The sequence below is a fragment of the Pocillopora damicornis genome, chromosome 4 (assembly GCF_964200805.1).
Source record: "Pocillopora damicornis chromosome 4, jaPocDami1.2, whole genome shotgun sequence".
Lineage (NCBI taxonomy): Eukaryota > Metazoa > Cnidaria > Anthozoa > Scleractinia > Pocilloporidae > Pocillopora > Pocillopora damicornis.
The window spans coordinates 6,179,413-6,195,800 of NC_142673.1; the positions used below are offsets into that span (position 1 = coordinate 6,179,413).

General features: G+C 43.9%; 1 protein-coding gene across 1 annotated transcript; it reads left to right on the forward strand.

Moving 5' to 3' along the window:
• Positions 1–10: 10 nt before the first annotated feature.
• LOC113670109 (elongation factor-like GTPase 1) lies at positions 11–16,367 on the forward strand. The gene is made up of 15 exons (XM_089205415.1): positions 11–200; positions 308–375; positions 944–1,028; positions 1,747–1,808; positions 2,238–2,309; positions 2,562–2,699; positions 3,598–3,824; positions 9,960–10,160; positions 11,035–11,294; positions 11,596–11,695; positions 11,841–12,179; positions 12,568–12,935; positions 13,426–14,043; positions 14,471–15,171; positions 15,516–16,367. The coding sequence occupies exons 1-15, from the start codon at positions 110–112 to the stop codon at positions 15,696–15,698; spliced, it is 3,513 nt and encodes a 1,170-aa protein (XP_089061541.1). The 5' UTR covers positions 11–109; the 3' UTR covers positions 15,699–16,367.
• Positions 16,368–16,388: the final 21 nt, after the last annotated feature.

Sequence of the window (16,388 nt, forward strand, 5' to 3'; positions counted from 1 at the left end):
CTCTGGTAATTTGCGGACTCAAAATTGCACCACAACATGTTACAGAGAAGCGATTAGACTGTGAAAAACACAGTGATAATTTTCGTGGTATATCACAAAAGCTGAAATCATGAGAACCACGACACCACAGCGTCTTTCTGAACTTCAAAAGAATCCGAAAAATATCAGAAATATATGTATTTTGGCCCATGTGGATCATGGTGAGTGAGCTCAGTTTAAGTATTTATTACGGTGATAAACATGTTACGAACATGTGCCGGCCCTTGGATATTTCAAATGTTCATGTCGTCCATCGATCTATTTCTAGGGAAGACAACGATTGCAGATGCACTCGTGGCTAGTAATGGGATCATTTCACAACGTTTGGCAGGCAAAGTAAGATTTAACACAACGTACCTTTATCTATTTATTAACCATTTGAAACCTAATGGTGACCAGCGTCTAATTTCTCCTTATATTAATACATCTGAAACATTCATTAGGATCATGAGAATTGATGTAATTATCGCCAACCTAAGATACTTTGATTGTTAAAAAAATTATCTTTGTCTGTATTGAAGGAAATATTTAAAAAAATGTGGAGAATGTGGATACTGATGTTAGGGTGGATAGGGTTCAATGCTGAGCTGAGAGTGAATTATTCTGCCCGTAAATATTCTGATTGTTAGGTAAAATGAGCAATCATGTAGAAGAGTAGTAGTCATACCCAACCCACCTCCCCCCCACTTTTTCATGTGCTTTATTTCCTCCCCCTCCCTTATCAAGAGTGAGGTGTCAGTGACCTCCCTTCCTAAGATCTTCTTCACTGAGATTAAGTGTACCCTTCTACAACAGAGATAACCCTGATGCATCAATTCAGTGTATATTAGCTGTAAAATTGAACAAAGGAATTGGGGCTTTAAGTGGGGAAATTTTTTTAACTAACTTATTTTGATTTTTTTAGTTGAGATATATGGATAGCCGTGAAGATGAACAACTTAGAGGAATAACTATGAAATCAAGTGCTATATCCTTACTCTTTACCAAAGGTAATGTGTATTTACATACTATGACAGTGGCACTCTAATTCATGTCAATTATGCTTAACAGGTTGTCAGTATCTCTAACTGACTTACAAATGAGCATCAAACTTATGTGCAGATGCAGTGCTATTCATTGCTAAAGGCTCACTTTGTGCTGTCTTGTTGTATGTGAAAAGAAATTGGGTGCTGACAAAGTGGCAATGAAGGCAACAACCCAAAATTTTGGCTTTGTGCGAGAGTATCATGTTGCAAATCACACATTTTTTATCACCTCAAGTGAATGTTTGAGATAGTGAGTGGTTTGCCAAATTTTCTTCTGTAATATTACCCTTTCACTTCCAAGATCTAATTAGTGGTTCTCCTTACTGCCTGCCAAACAGTTCTTATAATGTTAGTCTGGAGAATTTGGTAATGGATCAACTAATAATCCCCCTGTTAACATTTGTCTTTTTTCTCATCACTTGTTTTCTTGACATTTTATTGATGTTTAGGTGTTAAAGAGTTAATTATCAGGGTTGATAGAATGCAAAAAAAATGTGTTTGTGATACAAGCTCAGATGTCTTTTTATCCAATTCTATTAGATTTGTCATAAGATGATAAATCAAATAGATGTTGATTTAGTGTTGCCATGATAGTCATTACATGTTGTACAATGTAAATAATGGTTATGATAAGTTTTCTTATTTTTTCTTATTTTGTTATTTTCTTTAATTTATTTTCCAGGTGAGGAAGAATATATAATAAACCTTATTGATTCACCAGGACATGTGGACTTTTCTAGTGAGGTAAGTTCAATTAAGTGATTTAATTTTAGTTAAGATCAACAAGAAACTTTGTCTTTATTAACTTTACTTTGCTACATCTTAATGCTGAGAGGTCATTAATTAATTATCAAAGTACAATTGCATCAATTATCAGTTGAGTGTTTAAAAAACCAAACCTGAAGTTATCTCAGCAACCAATCTGAGCAAAGTTTTACATCATTGTTAGCCAATCAGAATTTAAAGTGAAAATAAGCAAAGAAAAACAGGACCAAATTTTGATTGTTAGTTTTGCATCTGATTTATTGAGAAGATGGTGTGAGTTTTCTGGACCAGTCACAGAGCAAAGTTAAGTGAAACCAAACCAAACCAAACCCTGATTACTTTTCAGCCTGTTGAAAAATGTTTGATGGATGTCTGTTAGTTTGTATATAATTATTAAATATTTTACAGGTGTCAACAGCGGTACGCCTTTGTGATGGTGCAATTGTTGTAGTAGATGTTGTTGAAGGAGTCTCCCCTCAGGTTAGAAACAGTTTTTTTATGTTTTGTTTACTTATCCATTTAATATTTATTTCTTTTTTCATACACTACTTGTAAATTACATACTTGGCTTGTAGGCTCCACTGTTGCCATTTTTCTATGGCTTAATTTTCCAACCAACTTGTATCATGTGATAGAAGTCTCAAGCTCACTAGTTCATTAAATTCTTGAAATATAAATTTTAGTCAGTCAAGCCTTACTATATTTGACAATTTCTGACCCTGACTTTCACAGACTCATGTAGTGTTGCGTCAAGCTTGGCTGGAGAATATTCGCCCTTGTTTGGTTATGAACAAGATTGACAGGTTGATAACAGAACTGAAGTACTCTCCAACAGAGGCTTACTTTCATTTACAGCAGATTCTAGAAAAGGTGAAAACAATGATTATTGAGTTGATAACATTATTCTGCAACTTACTTTGGAGTTAGAACATTCAACTTATATAGCTACTTGTAATTACAGAGGAGAACTATTTTTGAATGGTGAAGAAGCTTTTGAAGATGATAATAATGCTGTGTATTTGACATGGACAAATTTTTTTACTTAATTTTCGAGCACCATGCACCCTTACATCAGCATTCATATTCTCCATACAGTTCTCTAAACATTTTGCAAGGAGCTGGCAAGGAGAATTTGTTGTACAATCAAAACCTGCTTTTGTTGGTTATCATTTTGTCTGTTCTTGTGACCTAAACATTTGATTCAGGGGTGATATTGTGTGGGTAAATTAGATGCAAGTCAGTCTAAGGGATTGGTGTGTTAAGGAACATGCTAATGACCAATAACCTTTGGTTTTGCCAATGTATTTCCTAGAATTTGAGAAAGTTGATGTTGAGTACATTTGAACCACATGAATTAGGAAACATTTTTGGAGGAAATGACTTTGAAGGGAAAATCTTTTTAGCACCCCTCCCCTGTTTGCTGTTAATATTAAATGTATCACATTGAATAATGTGAAGATTAAGTGTTTATTTTGTTAAATACTTTACAGGCATACAATGTACAGAAAATTTTACCTGTAAGACTCTCACTTTCAAGATTTCAATCATCATTCCCCTTCTTGTTTGCCACCCATGTCTTATGATGTTAGTTTGGAGAATTTGGTGTTGAATCAGATATCTCCTAGTTGATATGTGTCTCTACTCTAAATCACCAAGTTGCTTGATATTGTTAGTAGTGATATTGTAAGGAGAAATTAAAACTCCATCATTCCTGGGAGTGAAAGATCTAGTTAACTAACCTCTTTCAAATTTGTCATCTTGTGCTCAGGTTAACGCCATAACAGCTGCTCTCTTCACAACTGAGGTTTTAGAGAAAAGTTCTGCTAAACAGGCACAAGGAAAGACCCAGAATGAAAAAAAATTTACAGATGATGCAGCTGTGTCCATTGATGACTGGAGTTCAGGTCTTGAGGAAACGGATGATTCATCTTTATACTTCTCACCTGACTTAGGAAATGTTCTCTTTACAAGTGCAATTGATGGGTGGGGTTTCAGGTAAGGTTGACTACAGGTGGTGCAGTAGTATGACAGTAAAACCTTTTGCACAATAAGGAGCTCGGTAGATAAGACTTTGTCTATTTCATCGAGAGATTTATTCAAGAAAGGCGAGCATCCTCGTAAGAGAATGATAGAAACATGTGCAAAGTACAGCTTGTTACAAGTGGCTCGCGCCAGGCACCTATCGGGTAAATCATAACTAGTGTCCAGATCTCTCATCTAATGTTGCGTTCTGCTCTATCTCTCCCCAAGTCTTTAGTGTTCCTCATGCTTGCATATGGGGGATAGTGAAGACTGATAAGAACACAAATGTCAATTTGAAATAAAGAACAAAACTAAATATGGAATAGTGTCATTTGACTGTCTCATAGATCTAATGACTAAGTCACTGTTCCAATAGTCCTTTGGAGTTAAAGTCCCGTAGCCGACGCAGGGCTAAAGGAGCTTTCTTTGGTCGTTCTGGGGGTTTCGACGGGCTTGACGGCGCCAGTGGATCTGCTTGGGGGCTGGACGCGTGCGTTCGTGGAGTTGCTGTCGAGGAGTGCTCAGGAGATGGGGAAGGTGTTTGGTTGCTGAGTTGTATCTGTGGTGCATTTGGCTTTGGGCTGGGGCTGTGGTGGTCAGGTGTCACTGCTGCCGGGGTTGGCCCAGTTAGTGGCTGTGCAGGGGATGGTTGTGGGGGCATCCCTGCTTGTGCTGGGGTGGGGGCGATTGGCTTGGGCGGTCTGTGTGGCAGCATGGCAAGATGACGCAGGTCGTCATCAATTGTTAGATGGGGCGGTGTGGTCCGTACTGGGAGGTATTTCCTTAAGAACTTGCGGTTGCGGGTAGTCATCCTCCCTGAGCCATCGATGCGGATGACATACTGGTCGAATTGGCGAACCTCGACCACGACTCCTGTCTTATCCCACTTAGTGGGGTAGGGGCCTGTTTGGTTCTGGATGCGAACATGGTTACCAACGGCCAGGGGTGGGAGTCGCTTGGTGTGCTCAGACCATCTCTCTGCAGCTTTCATGTGGCGGTTTCTTAGTGCTGCCTCTCTTGTCGCGAGGGTGTCACGCCAGGTAGGGTGTGGTTGGTAGCGACCAGGTAAGATAGGTATGAAGTCCTTGATTGGCCTGCCGAAGACACATTGTGCAGGGGATAGCTGAGTATTCGGGTCGGGTGTGTTTCGATATTGAAGGACTGCACGCTGGAAGGAGTCAGTATCTAGGCTACCAGATGGGGTAGTGTTGTCAGTGATGATCCGTTTGACTGATTTGACGCCAATCTCTGCCCTGCAATTTGAGTGTGGGAATGCCACTGACGACAGACGGTGGTGTATGCCCCATTCTTTCAGGAATTGGCGTGTGGCTGTTGCTGTGAATTCAGGGCCGCCATCTGTTGCGAGTTCGTCTGGGATGCCGAATGTGGCAAAGGTTCGTCGTAGACAGTCAATCAGGCCTGTAGATCCCTCTCTTGCTCGCTCAACGATGGGCCAGTTGGAGTAGCGGTCTACGATAACAAGGTAGGTAACCCCTTTGTAGTGAAAGAAGTCGGCGCAAACACATTGGAACGGGTAGGCTGGGGGTACAACTGGAGAGGGCGGTGAACTCGGTTGAGAGGGTGCCATGCGGTTGCAGTGGTTGCAGTTTTCCCGTAGGGCAATGATGGCTGGGGTGATGCCTGGCCAGAACACTGTGCTTTCAGCGCGTGCTGTCATGGAAGTCACACCTTGGTGGGCTGAGTGCAAGACAGTCAGGATATGCTGGCGGAGAGAGGGTGGTATCACGATGCGATTCTTGTAGAGGATGATGCCATCAACTGTATAGAGGTGTTCGCGAAATTGATGGTACTCCCGAAGGGCAGGTGGTAGCTCGTTACGGGATTTAGGGAATCCAGTCTCGATAAGATGAATTAGCTGGGTCATTGCCCTGCTGCTTGTTGTGGCCAGCTTGACCCTATCCCATGTGACGGCAATAGTGTTTAATGCCGATGAGGCTGATGAGGCTAGCTGGTCGTCAATGGTGATGGAGCAAGTGCCCGGTTGTGGTTCGGTGTGGCGGATGCCGGCCAAGAAGGAGCGTCCGGAGTTATCTAATTGCGGGAGAGCGGCCAGGGTTGCGGTTGCCGCGGCTATGTCGTCTGGCAAGACTAGCAGGTCTGGTTTGGTGGTTCCCGTAGGATGGCGGGATACAGCATCGGCAGCTTTGTGTCGCACGCCAGGGATGTGTACCATTCGGAACCGGTAACGTAAGCTTTTCTCCTTGAGGTTGCGGAGCCGGGCGTTGGTGATATCTTTAAGGGACCGGTCTCCAAACACTTTTAGGAGGGGCTTGTGGTCGACAGCAATGATCAGGTTACTGCAACCCAGGACAAAAAATCGTGCTTTGTCAAGCGCGTCGGCAACGGCTAGGGCTTCGCCCTCTACTGGGGCATAGCGTGATTCAGCGGCGTGTGTGAAACGGCTCCCAACCAAAGTGATCTTCCAGCCTGTACGACAACAGAAGGGTTCGGGGGACGGGCACTGGCAGTGTTTCTGGAACAGCCAGAATCCGATGCCGCTTTTGGACCAGTCGGTTGCCAGGCAGGTTGGTTTAGATTTGTCAAAGATACGCACACCCTCTTCGATTTCACTGATAATCACTGATTTGGATTCTTCAAAGAGTGTGTGCAGTTCGTCGGTCCATTGGAAAGGGGTGCCGGGCTGGAGGAGCTGGCGGAATGGCAACATGCGCTCAGTCGCTGCGAAGGCATAGGAGACCTGGTTGATCAGGCCAAACCAGGAGCGGACATCCGTGATGTTGGCTGGGATTGGAAAGTTGCGGATGGCATCAAGGTATTTTTTGCATGGCCGCACATAGCTTGGGGTGATCTCAAATCCTGCGAATTCGACAGTGTCGGCGCCGAAGACGAACTTGTCTGGGTTAAGTATGATACCATTGTGTCCGCAGAGGTCGAGCCAGTCAACCGCCTGGAAGAAACTTTGGTCAAGGTTGTCTGCCCAGAGGAGGGTGTCATCGATGCATTTGGTCTTGTTTGGAACGTGGGACACGATCTCATCAAACCGTCTTGAGTAGCCGTCGCCAGAAGCTATGTAGCCTTGAGGTGCTGTTTTATAGCGGTAGCGACCCCATGGAGTGATGAAGGTGGTGAGGTGTCGATCGTTCTCATGGAGGGGAACACTGTGGTAACCATTCCAACAGTCAAACACGGTCTTTTTGGTGTTGCTTGGGATTGAACGTGCCTGGTGGAAGGGGCTTTGCGTGTGGTGGGTTTCACGTGTCGCGTGGAGGTTGAGCGCCTGGAAATCGACTGTGCGGCGGGGCTTGCCATTCTTTTTAGCACATACAACCATGCGGTGGCACCAGGTGACGGGTTCTCCTACTGGCACTGGTTTGAGGACACCCAGTGAGACGTCCTGGTCGAGTCCTGCCTTGACCTCCTCTTGCCAGTGAAGTGGCACTGGTATGGGGTTGTGGTGTGCGACTGGTTTCGCTTGGGGGTCAACCATTAGCCTCATAGGGATGCTCTCCATTAGGGGTAGCGGCTGGTGCTCGCATGTGTTGAAGGTGCTGGTTCGGTAGTAGTCCAGCAGCCACTGTTGCATCTTCATCCGACTGTTCTCTGTTGCTGGGAAAGGGGTGGTTGTGGGCTTCGGTGGCGGTGTGATGCGACGCGGGCAGGTGCATGGGGGGCTGTCTGAGCCCTCAGAAGTTTGCATATCTCTGTCTGACGGGGTTGGTGCAGTTGCATTGCAGGCTGTGTCTGGCTCGATTGAGCTGCATGTGTTTAGGGTCTCCCCCAACATGGGGAAGTTCTTAGTGATAATGCCCAGTGCCATGCATGTCTCTCGGCTGAGGAAAAGTTTGTCTGAGTCGCTTGTCACGTATACGATCTGTCGGCTTTCCAGGGCTTTTCCGGATGGAGACCTGCCCGAGAACCTTAAGATGACTGCGCCCAGGATGCTGATCCCTTTGTTGTTCACAGCGTGCATTTTCATAGTGACGGGTATCAGGTCACTCTCACAGAGGCCCAGGCGACGGATGACTTTTATGCTAGCCAAGCAGCTCTGGCAGCCTGTGTCAGCCATAGCAGAGAGTTGTGCTGTTGCCAACTGTGATTTGGGTGGGTTGTATCCAAGGGCTGTGTAGTCTTCCGGATGGGCTGTCGCTGTAAGCGTTATGAACGGTTGAGGCTTGGATGGCTGTCGAACCCAGTGATCGGTTAGGTGGCAGTAGAGGTGGTGGTCGAGTGAGATGACTCCTTTGCTTGGCCTGCTGAGGCTAGTTGTGGTGCAAAGTGAGTCAAAAATTGCGCTTTCCGTTTCTCTGCTCTTGCCAATGGGTGTCGGCGGCTGTTGGGGCCTGTTGCTTTTGCCCCTGCTGCGGCAAACGCTGGCAAAGTGGTTCTGCCGTCCACACTTGTCGCAGATGGTGCCATAAGCTGGGCAGTCATGACGGCGGATTCTGGTCGGCGCGCTCTTGCCATGCCCTCTCTTGTTGCAATAAGAGCACAGTTCGTTCGCGTCCCCATCCTTACGTTGCTTGACCTCATCATTTTTGGCACGACGATACTGACTTTGTGCGGCGTCTGTACTGTGGCTTTGTGACAGGCGGCCTGCTGACCGTTTGCCGGCCTCTTTTGCCTCAATGAATTGGAACACCTCCTCAAGGCTCATGTCTTGGTTTCGTTCCCCCAACAGGTCTAATTGGATTTCGCTGTCAGCCAGGCCACGTGTGAGGACATCGCGAAGGACGTTTTCCGTATAGTTGACCTCTATGTTGCAGCCAGGGCAAGTGACTAAAAACTTGCAAACACCAGCTTGGCCGCGAAGGCGGGCACCAAAACTACGGATCGTCTCATCCCGGTCTTGCCGCATGTTGTGTAGCTGCACACGGGCGACCATTGCGTTCTCCTCCCGTACTGCAAGCTTTTTTATGGCTGCCATGACCTCATCTGCGGTTTTGTCGGTGAGGGAACCGCCCGCGTTTCTTGTCAGGTCTTTGCGAAGTTGTTCATCACAGCACTCGAGGAGCTGGATTACCTTTTCTTTGCCGGTGACATTAGTTGCCGCAACATAATCGCCCCAACGCGTTAGAAAATACGACCAATCCTCACTCGATCCCGCTGCCGAAATTGTCGGACGGCGTACTCTTTCGAGTTTCGTGTTACTGTTGGGGTTGATCGTGTTCACTGTTCCTGGAGTGACATGTACTCCCGAAGAGTGCACTGATAGAAGGACGGCCGCGAGCGCGTCTGTAACTTCCTCTGTCTCGTAGGTGCATTCGGGGAATGGGCATTTGTGCTTCTTCGACATTGCGTACTATTGTAGTCCGGGGAAGAAAACAAAGATGGCGGTCGATCGGCGATCGATAGCCGCGTTCTCCTCTGTTCGATGTATTACTGGGTAGTCCGCTTGCAACCGGTGTCTCGTTCGCCAGATCAATCCGTGTTGAAGTATGTTTCTATCATAGATAAGACTTTGTCTATTTCATCGAGAGATTTATTCAAGAAAGGCGAGCATCCTCGTAAGAGAATGATAGAAACATGTGCAAAGTACAGCTTGTTACAAGTGGCTCGCGCCAGGCACCTATCGGGTAAATCATAACTAGTGTCCAGATCTCTCATCTAATGTTGCGTTCTGCTCTACTCGGTTATCAATTATTTTTTGATAAAGACAGGTAAACCACCAAAAAAATACTGAGAAACTGACATTTTGAGAAGGGCTATGGCTCAAACAGGTTAGCTTTTTAAAACTGGTGTACCTACTCATATCAACTTATATTTGATAATTAACTTATCATTTCTCTTGCCTTCTAATGTAGCACAACATTTTATTTCTCAAAATTAATGATTATTTCGTACTCTAATTTTGTTTCTATATTTTTGGGAATAAATGATAATTATATCTTTAGGCTAAGAAGCAGGCTTTGATTTTTAAAGAATTCATCCTTCCTTTGTGATTCATTTTGTGTAGCTATTTATTTCTTCTCCTTTATGAAAAATAAAACAAGTTTTAACTCTAATGTATTCTTCATATGTAACACTCTATGTATGATTTTTTTCCAAGAACATAAATGCCTTGACATTTGAACACTTGCCTGTCCACATTTGGTCATGTTTTTGATTCATGATACATTTGTTTCCTAGCATCGATGACTTTGCAGAATTGTACGCTAATAAACTTGGTATCAGCAAACACATTCTCTCCAACACCCTGTGGGGTGACTTCTATCTTCATAACAAATCGAAAAGGATTTTAAAAGGTGCCCAAGCTAAAGCAAAGAAGCCACTGTTTGTTCAGTTTATACTGGAGAACATTTGGGCTGTCTATGATGCTGTGCTGAAAAAGTAAGTTTAATCTTGTAATCCTCACACATTCAAGATACATGTACCAGTAGTTCTCTTCACTTCTGTCAGTAAATTTCTTTTTTTTAGTATTCACCATAATTTGGTGTTATACTAATTTATGCATTTTTCCCCAGATGATGATTGTGTACATTCTTGTTAGCGAGTCCCTGGTAGCAGGTGTCGTGATGGCCTAACACATTATATGCAATGAACTCTAGGTTCAAGACCTTGCTGGGTCTTGGTAACTTGTTTGTTGAATTGAATAAAACACTTTACTGTCACAGTTTCTCACTCCACCCAGTGGTCTAAATGGGTACAGAAAAATTGTCAGGAAAACCTGGCAAAATGCTGCAGGATAACTATCCCATTCAGTTAGGTAGGTAGGCAGGTAAAGTCTGTACTCAAGCCAATAATTAACACACCCAGCTGGAGCTTATTTCAGTTTCCATGGCGCAAAGCGAGTAGACGTATTACTACTCCACCCTGGATGGGATGATGGTCAATTGCAAAGTTACATCTCCAGCATTTCATCAGGCTTCCCTGACAATTTGCTGGTACTCATTTGTACCACTTGGTGGAGAGAGGCATTGTGGGAGTTACCAGTTAGCGTGTTGCCCAAGAACACACAATGACCTGTTCAGGTTTTGAACCCAGACCTCTTGGAGTCCAGCAAACTAATCACAAGGCTGCTTAGTCTCCCTTCCCTTCCAGGGGGAGGAGCAATAAGTTAAACCATGCTGAACTTGAAAATGACCGAAATTATCGTTCAGATATACATTTTTCGCGCTCTCGGTTAAGGCTGCCTTTGCGAGAAATAGCGTTAAGTTTATAGCGCGAATCGAGCAGGTGAAATTCTGTTGGACTTCCTTCACAGGGACAAAATTAAAACGGAGCAGATAGTCAAATCGCTGAATCTGAAAATATCGGCCCGAGACAGTCGGCACACAGACGGCCGTGTACATCTCAAGGCTCTGTTTGATCAGTGGCTGCCTCTGTCCTGCTCCATGCTGACTGTGGTGGTGGAGAAGCTTCCCAATCCGCAGGAGATTAGTGATGAGAGAGTGGAAAAGCTGATGTGTAGTGGGCTTAGGACTTTTGATTCCTTACCTGAGGAGACACAACGCTTGAAAAATGGTGAGTGTTTTCTTTACCTCTCTCTCTTTTTTGGATTATGGTTATTCCCCGTTGTGATTGGCTGGTTTGCAGTAGCTGTAGTTGATGCATTTTACCTTCCCTCTGTAGTCCACAGCCATACGGCTCTCTTGGTGTTGTCTTTCTCGTTTCTGGGCGTCTATGCGTCTAGAATTTCTACTCTGCTGGCCCTGTTGTGGTTATTCATTCCTTGACCACACGGCGCCAGTTCTGATAGTCAGCCAAGAACTGTTTTGCTGTTTTCTGAAATGCTCCATGACATACGTTTTCTTTTTTCCTTCAGATTTTCTGACCTGCAGGTCTTCAGACGATGCTCCAGTTATAGTCTTTGTTTCTAAAATGTTTGCTGTCGAAGATAGTGCTCTGCCCAAGCATCGTAAGAGGTGAACTAATACTTTATTATTTGACGTTTGTTACATTTTTTTCCCATGAAATCTCCAAGATTTACTGAAATGTCCAGCTATTTACCTGACGAACGCTTTTGAGGTGTTCTGCCACAAATGCCACAACTTTATATTCACTTTTAAGGCCACTGACTCAAGAAGAAATTGCTGCTCGACGCGAGCAAGCGCGAAAAAGACATGCTGAGATGATGGCAAATAATGCTGGGTTAGAAAATGGCACTCCTCTTAATTTGGAACCAGCAGCAGGTAAAGAAAACAAAGAGAACGAAAGCACCGAGGTTTTAAAGCTCACCGAAGATGAAGAGACTCCGAAAAATCACGTGCTAGCATTCGCACGGGTTTACAGCGGGACCATCAAGAAGGGTCAGCGGCTGTACGTGCTGGGCCCTAAACATGATCCACGAGAGGGCCTGGATAAACATTTGGTGCCGCTCGAGGACCAAGGCCAATCTGACGCTTCCAGGTACAGGGTTTCACGTTGTATAAGCTGTTTTTTTTTATTTTATGCAACTTATTTTGAAAAGTTCTTAGGTCCTCGGAAACGTCAAGAGTACTAATAAGTCAAGGCTAGCGCTACTAGCTTTGGCAATTGAGTCAGAAGAAATATTCCGGTTTGCCTATTTAAAAATAGGTCAATTCTTATAACCACGGTTGTGTGAAGTATTCAAAGATATAGAATGTCCATGCTACTTTGGCCTTGGATGCGATGCCAGTCAAATGCGTTTTATACTTTACGTTAGAATCTAAGTAGTTATTCTGTTGTCTTTGTAGAAAGTCGTTTGTCACTTACCTTTTATTAGATTTCTTACGTATTTTTTGCTCTCTTTTTTCATCTCTCTTTTTTTAATTAGTAATAAAGAAGAGGCCAAGGAGGGCCTTTCAGTGGCGAAGTCGGTTGATCGAGGTACAAATCAACATATGGCTTCCTTCGCTGTGCAAGACCTCTATTTACTCATGGGACGAGAGCTCGAAGCTCTGGACTCTGTTCCGGCCGGGAATGTCCTGGGGATTGGTGGCCTTGAGAGTCACGTGCTCAAGTCTGCTACAATTTCCAGCACTGCTACCTGTCCGCCATTCACTGCTCTTCCAATTGAGGCTCGTCCTATCGTTCGCGTCGCAGTAGAGCCAGTTCACCCGGCTGACATGCCTGCGCTCGCAAGGGGAATGAGACTACTTAACCAGGCGGATCCTTGTGTTGAAACTTTAGTGCAGGAAACTGGTAAGTTTCTAGGTGTCAGGATCCTACAGGCCCATTACATCGATCGGGAGCCAAGCACACTAACCAACTGGATTACGAGTCTCCCAAACAGGAGCCAATTACGCGTCGCAACCACTCAAAGACATACCAGACCTCCCTTATTATTACGACCAGCTTTGTGTGACCTCATAGCATCACCTTTAGTTTGATTTTGCCGTTATAGGGTGTTTTTTTTTTGTCGTGGAACGCCTCAACGGCACGGAAAAGCTATAAAAATCGACCAAACCGTACGGAACGGAGAAGTCGTGATAAACTTTATTAAATTTGCTGAAGTCTGTCTGTTATTATTTACCACTTTTTAACTAATTAATATCATTATTAGAATTATGATTAATATTTTACGATTTTGATCATTACCATTACTATTGATATTGTAAGGTTGCTATTATTATTATCAGCTCCAGACATCATATGTTAAGCACAAAACAAATCTTTTGTTATTTCGTTTAAGGTGAGCATGTGATCGTGGGCGCTGGGGAAGTTCACCTTCAGCGGTGTATTGATGACCTAGAGAAGCTCTTTGCTGGCATTAAACTTAATGTATCAGCGCCCATCGTTCCGTTCAGAGAAACCATCGTTGTTCCTCCCACTGTAGATAGGGTCAACGAAGCTATTATCAGCGAAACGAATTCGACCCAGCCCAAAGAAATCGACATCGAAGGAGAGGAAATGGATAAAAACGTCTTGGATAAAGACAGAGGAATCATTGAAATCAAGACGGCCAACAAACTCTGTAGTGTCCAAGTGAGGGCTTTGCCTTTGCCTGACGATGTTACGCAATTACTTGAGAAGAAAAGTGATTTGATAAAAATCTTAGTGACAGTGTCATCAGCCACGAGCTTAGCAGAACGGAAGCAATTGGTAGATCAAGTTAAACCTACTACCAGAGAAGCATTGAAAGGTTTCTATGAAGAGCTCTGCATTGCTTTTAAAGAAGCGGGAACTATGTGGGATGGAGCTGCGGATGATATCTGGGCTTTTGGTCCACGTAGAATTGGTAGCAATGTTTTGCTGAATAGAATACCAGGCTACAAACGGCCGTCCATGTGGCAAAGTTCAGGTCTATTTGGTAAGTTGGACTTTTTGACTGATTGTTTTGTGTTCCCTTCCTTTCTCTACTTTATGAGCTCAGTGTTTGACACATTTCCTTGTTGACGTTGATTTCCTTTGCGATCTAAATAAAGCAAGTTGAATGCTTTCAACTTTGATCATCATTATATGAAATTGTTATTCTCCGATAGTCCGCTGGCAAATAGCCGTGTTCTTGTATTTTGTTTTTTTCAGGGGAGAAATTGTTGAAAGAAAAATTGCAACGCCTTTAAGCGTTTTTATAATACTTGTCTTACAGTTATTTTGTTGATTATTTTCACAATCGGAAAGTAAGTTCTGGTGTAACGGCGAAGAAAAGTAGTAAAACACGGCTAAATTACAACACTCTTTTGCAATGTTGAAAAAGCGACTGCAGTGACTTTTATATATATTTTTGGTCGCAATAGGAAGCACTTGTCCATCATCAGAAAGCAGTTACCGCGAATATGATAACAGTATCGTCAGTGGGTTTCAGCTGGCAACTCTAGCTGGTCCGCTCTGCGAGGAACCCTTGATGGGAGTATGCTTTGTCGTAGAAAATGGGATTTCATTGGAGGCTGGTTCAAACATCCTTGGTATCGCTGGAATGAGCAGAGGAAAGACTTTAGGGCAGGAACGTGTATCGAACAAGGAAGATCATAATGTTGACGGGAATATTGACGAAAATGAAGCATGCAAAGACAGTGAAAAAATTAACGAAATGAGCGGTGAAAAGATCGAGCATCCGAATAATTTTTCCACAGAATCTGAAAATAGCAGCTCGAAAAATGCTCCATCACAAAGACTTGATAGGTTCGGACCATTTTCTGGACAGCTGATGTCCGCCGTCAAGGAAGGCTGCAGGCGTGCTTTTTTGCTTCAGCCAGTTCGCCTCATGGCAGCTATGTACACATGTGACATTCAAACGACAGCGGAGGTCCTGGGACGAATGTACGCGGTTTTAGCCAAACGGGAGGGACGGGTACTGAAGGAGGAAATGAAGGAAGGTTCAGACGTGTTTGACGTCACAGCCGTACTTCCGGTAGCGGAAAGTTTTGGATTTGCGGAAGAAATAAGAAAGCGGACAAGCGGACTGGCGAATCCACAGCTTGTATTTAGCCATTGGGAGGTTAGAATTTCAGTCCTTTGTTTCTGGTGGTATCGTAGAACCTCACTGTATATTGAAGGCTTTATTTGATACAGTCAAACCTCTACGAAAGGCCACTCACTAGAGAGGTTTGGCTCGAGCCCCGACCCGCTCAATTTGTTGTGTTCTTGGACAAGACCATTACCGTCATGATGCCCCTCTCCACCTTGGAGTTTAAGGAGTGCTAGTGGACTGTCAGGGAAGCTTGACAAAATACCGTGGGAGGAGGGGGTGGGGGTTTGGAGAAAGCTTAAGGGTCAGAAAAAGTCATCATCCTGATTTTAATGAAGTAATTTTGTTGATCCTTGTTGCTTCTTTCATCGCAGGTTGTTGATATTGACCCGTTTTGGGTTCCCACAACAGAGGAGGAATACACACATTTCGGCGAGAAAGCTGATTCAGAAAATCAAGCCCGAAAATATATGAACAGCGTTCGGCGAAGGAAAGGACTCTACGTGGAAGAGAAAACTGTCGAGCATGCAGAGAAACAACGGACGCTGAAGAAATGATCACTTGTGGAAGAAATTCTTCAGAATGATTAGTCGAGAGAGAAGTTATTCATGTCACACATCGCGAATTTTCCCCGAGCGTTCACTTTCGTCAAATCGAAAACTGTTATCGAAACTCGCAAATTACGCGTCGATGTAATGTTTAAAGATCGAGAATTTATGATTTAAACCAGAGAATCGAGCATCTCTACGTTTATTTGTCACACAGGATATTGTAAACGTAAAATAATATGAGTTAAATTAATGAGGATTGCATGCAAATGCAAAAGCACGGGTTCGGGCTCTCAGGCACTGAAAACGAATAGTGAACTTGATAACTTCAATCGAAGCTTTTAAGACGTTTGGCGAGCTGATAAGTACAGAAGACCTGCAAATTTACCAGTCTTACGTAACGAATTCGAGGTCCTTACTGTAATTAAGGGCTCTTTGCTTTTTATTCGTGGATATGTTTAACATGGAACGAGTAATGCTGGGACTGGATATGAAAATTTCGTGGGGTTAGCGCGGCCTTAGGAGTCTGGGAAGAGCGTGCATCTCATTAAATTTGGCATATTTATTGGGGAGGACTTTTGTGGGGATGACGGCTTAATTCTGTTTCTTGGAATCACAGGATGAGCTTTAAGTGCAATCACTGCTGTTCTAAATATAATCCACACAGTATGTCCTTGAGTTCACCATCGTACTATTTTG

What these genes read in the sequence shown, in the direction of transcription:
- LOC113670109 (XM_089205415.1), top strand. Translation starts at nt 110, where the DNA reads ATGAGAACCACGACACCACAGCGTCTTTCTGAACTTCAAAAGAATCCG. An exon ending in TTTGGCCCATGTGGATCATG is followed by an intron (nt 201 to 307) that starts GTGAGTGAGCTC and finishes ATCTATTTCTAG; the next exon opens with GGAAGACAACGATTGCAGAT. An exon ending in TACAGCAGATTCTAGAAAAG is followed by an intron (nt 2,700 to 3,597) that starts GTGAAAACAATG and finishes TCTTGTGCTCAG; the next exon opens with GTTAACGCCATAACAGCTGC.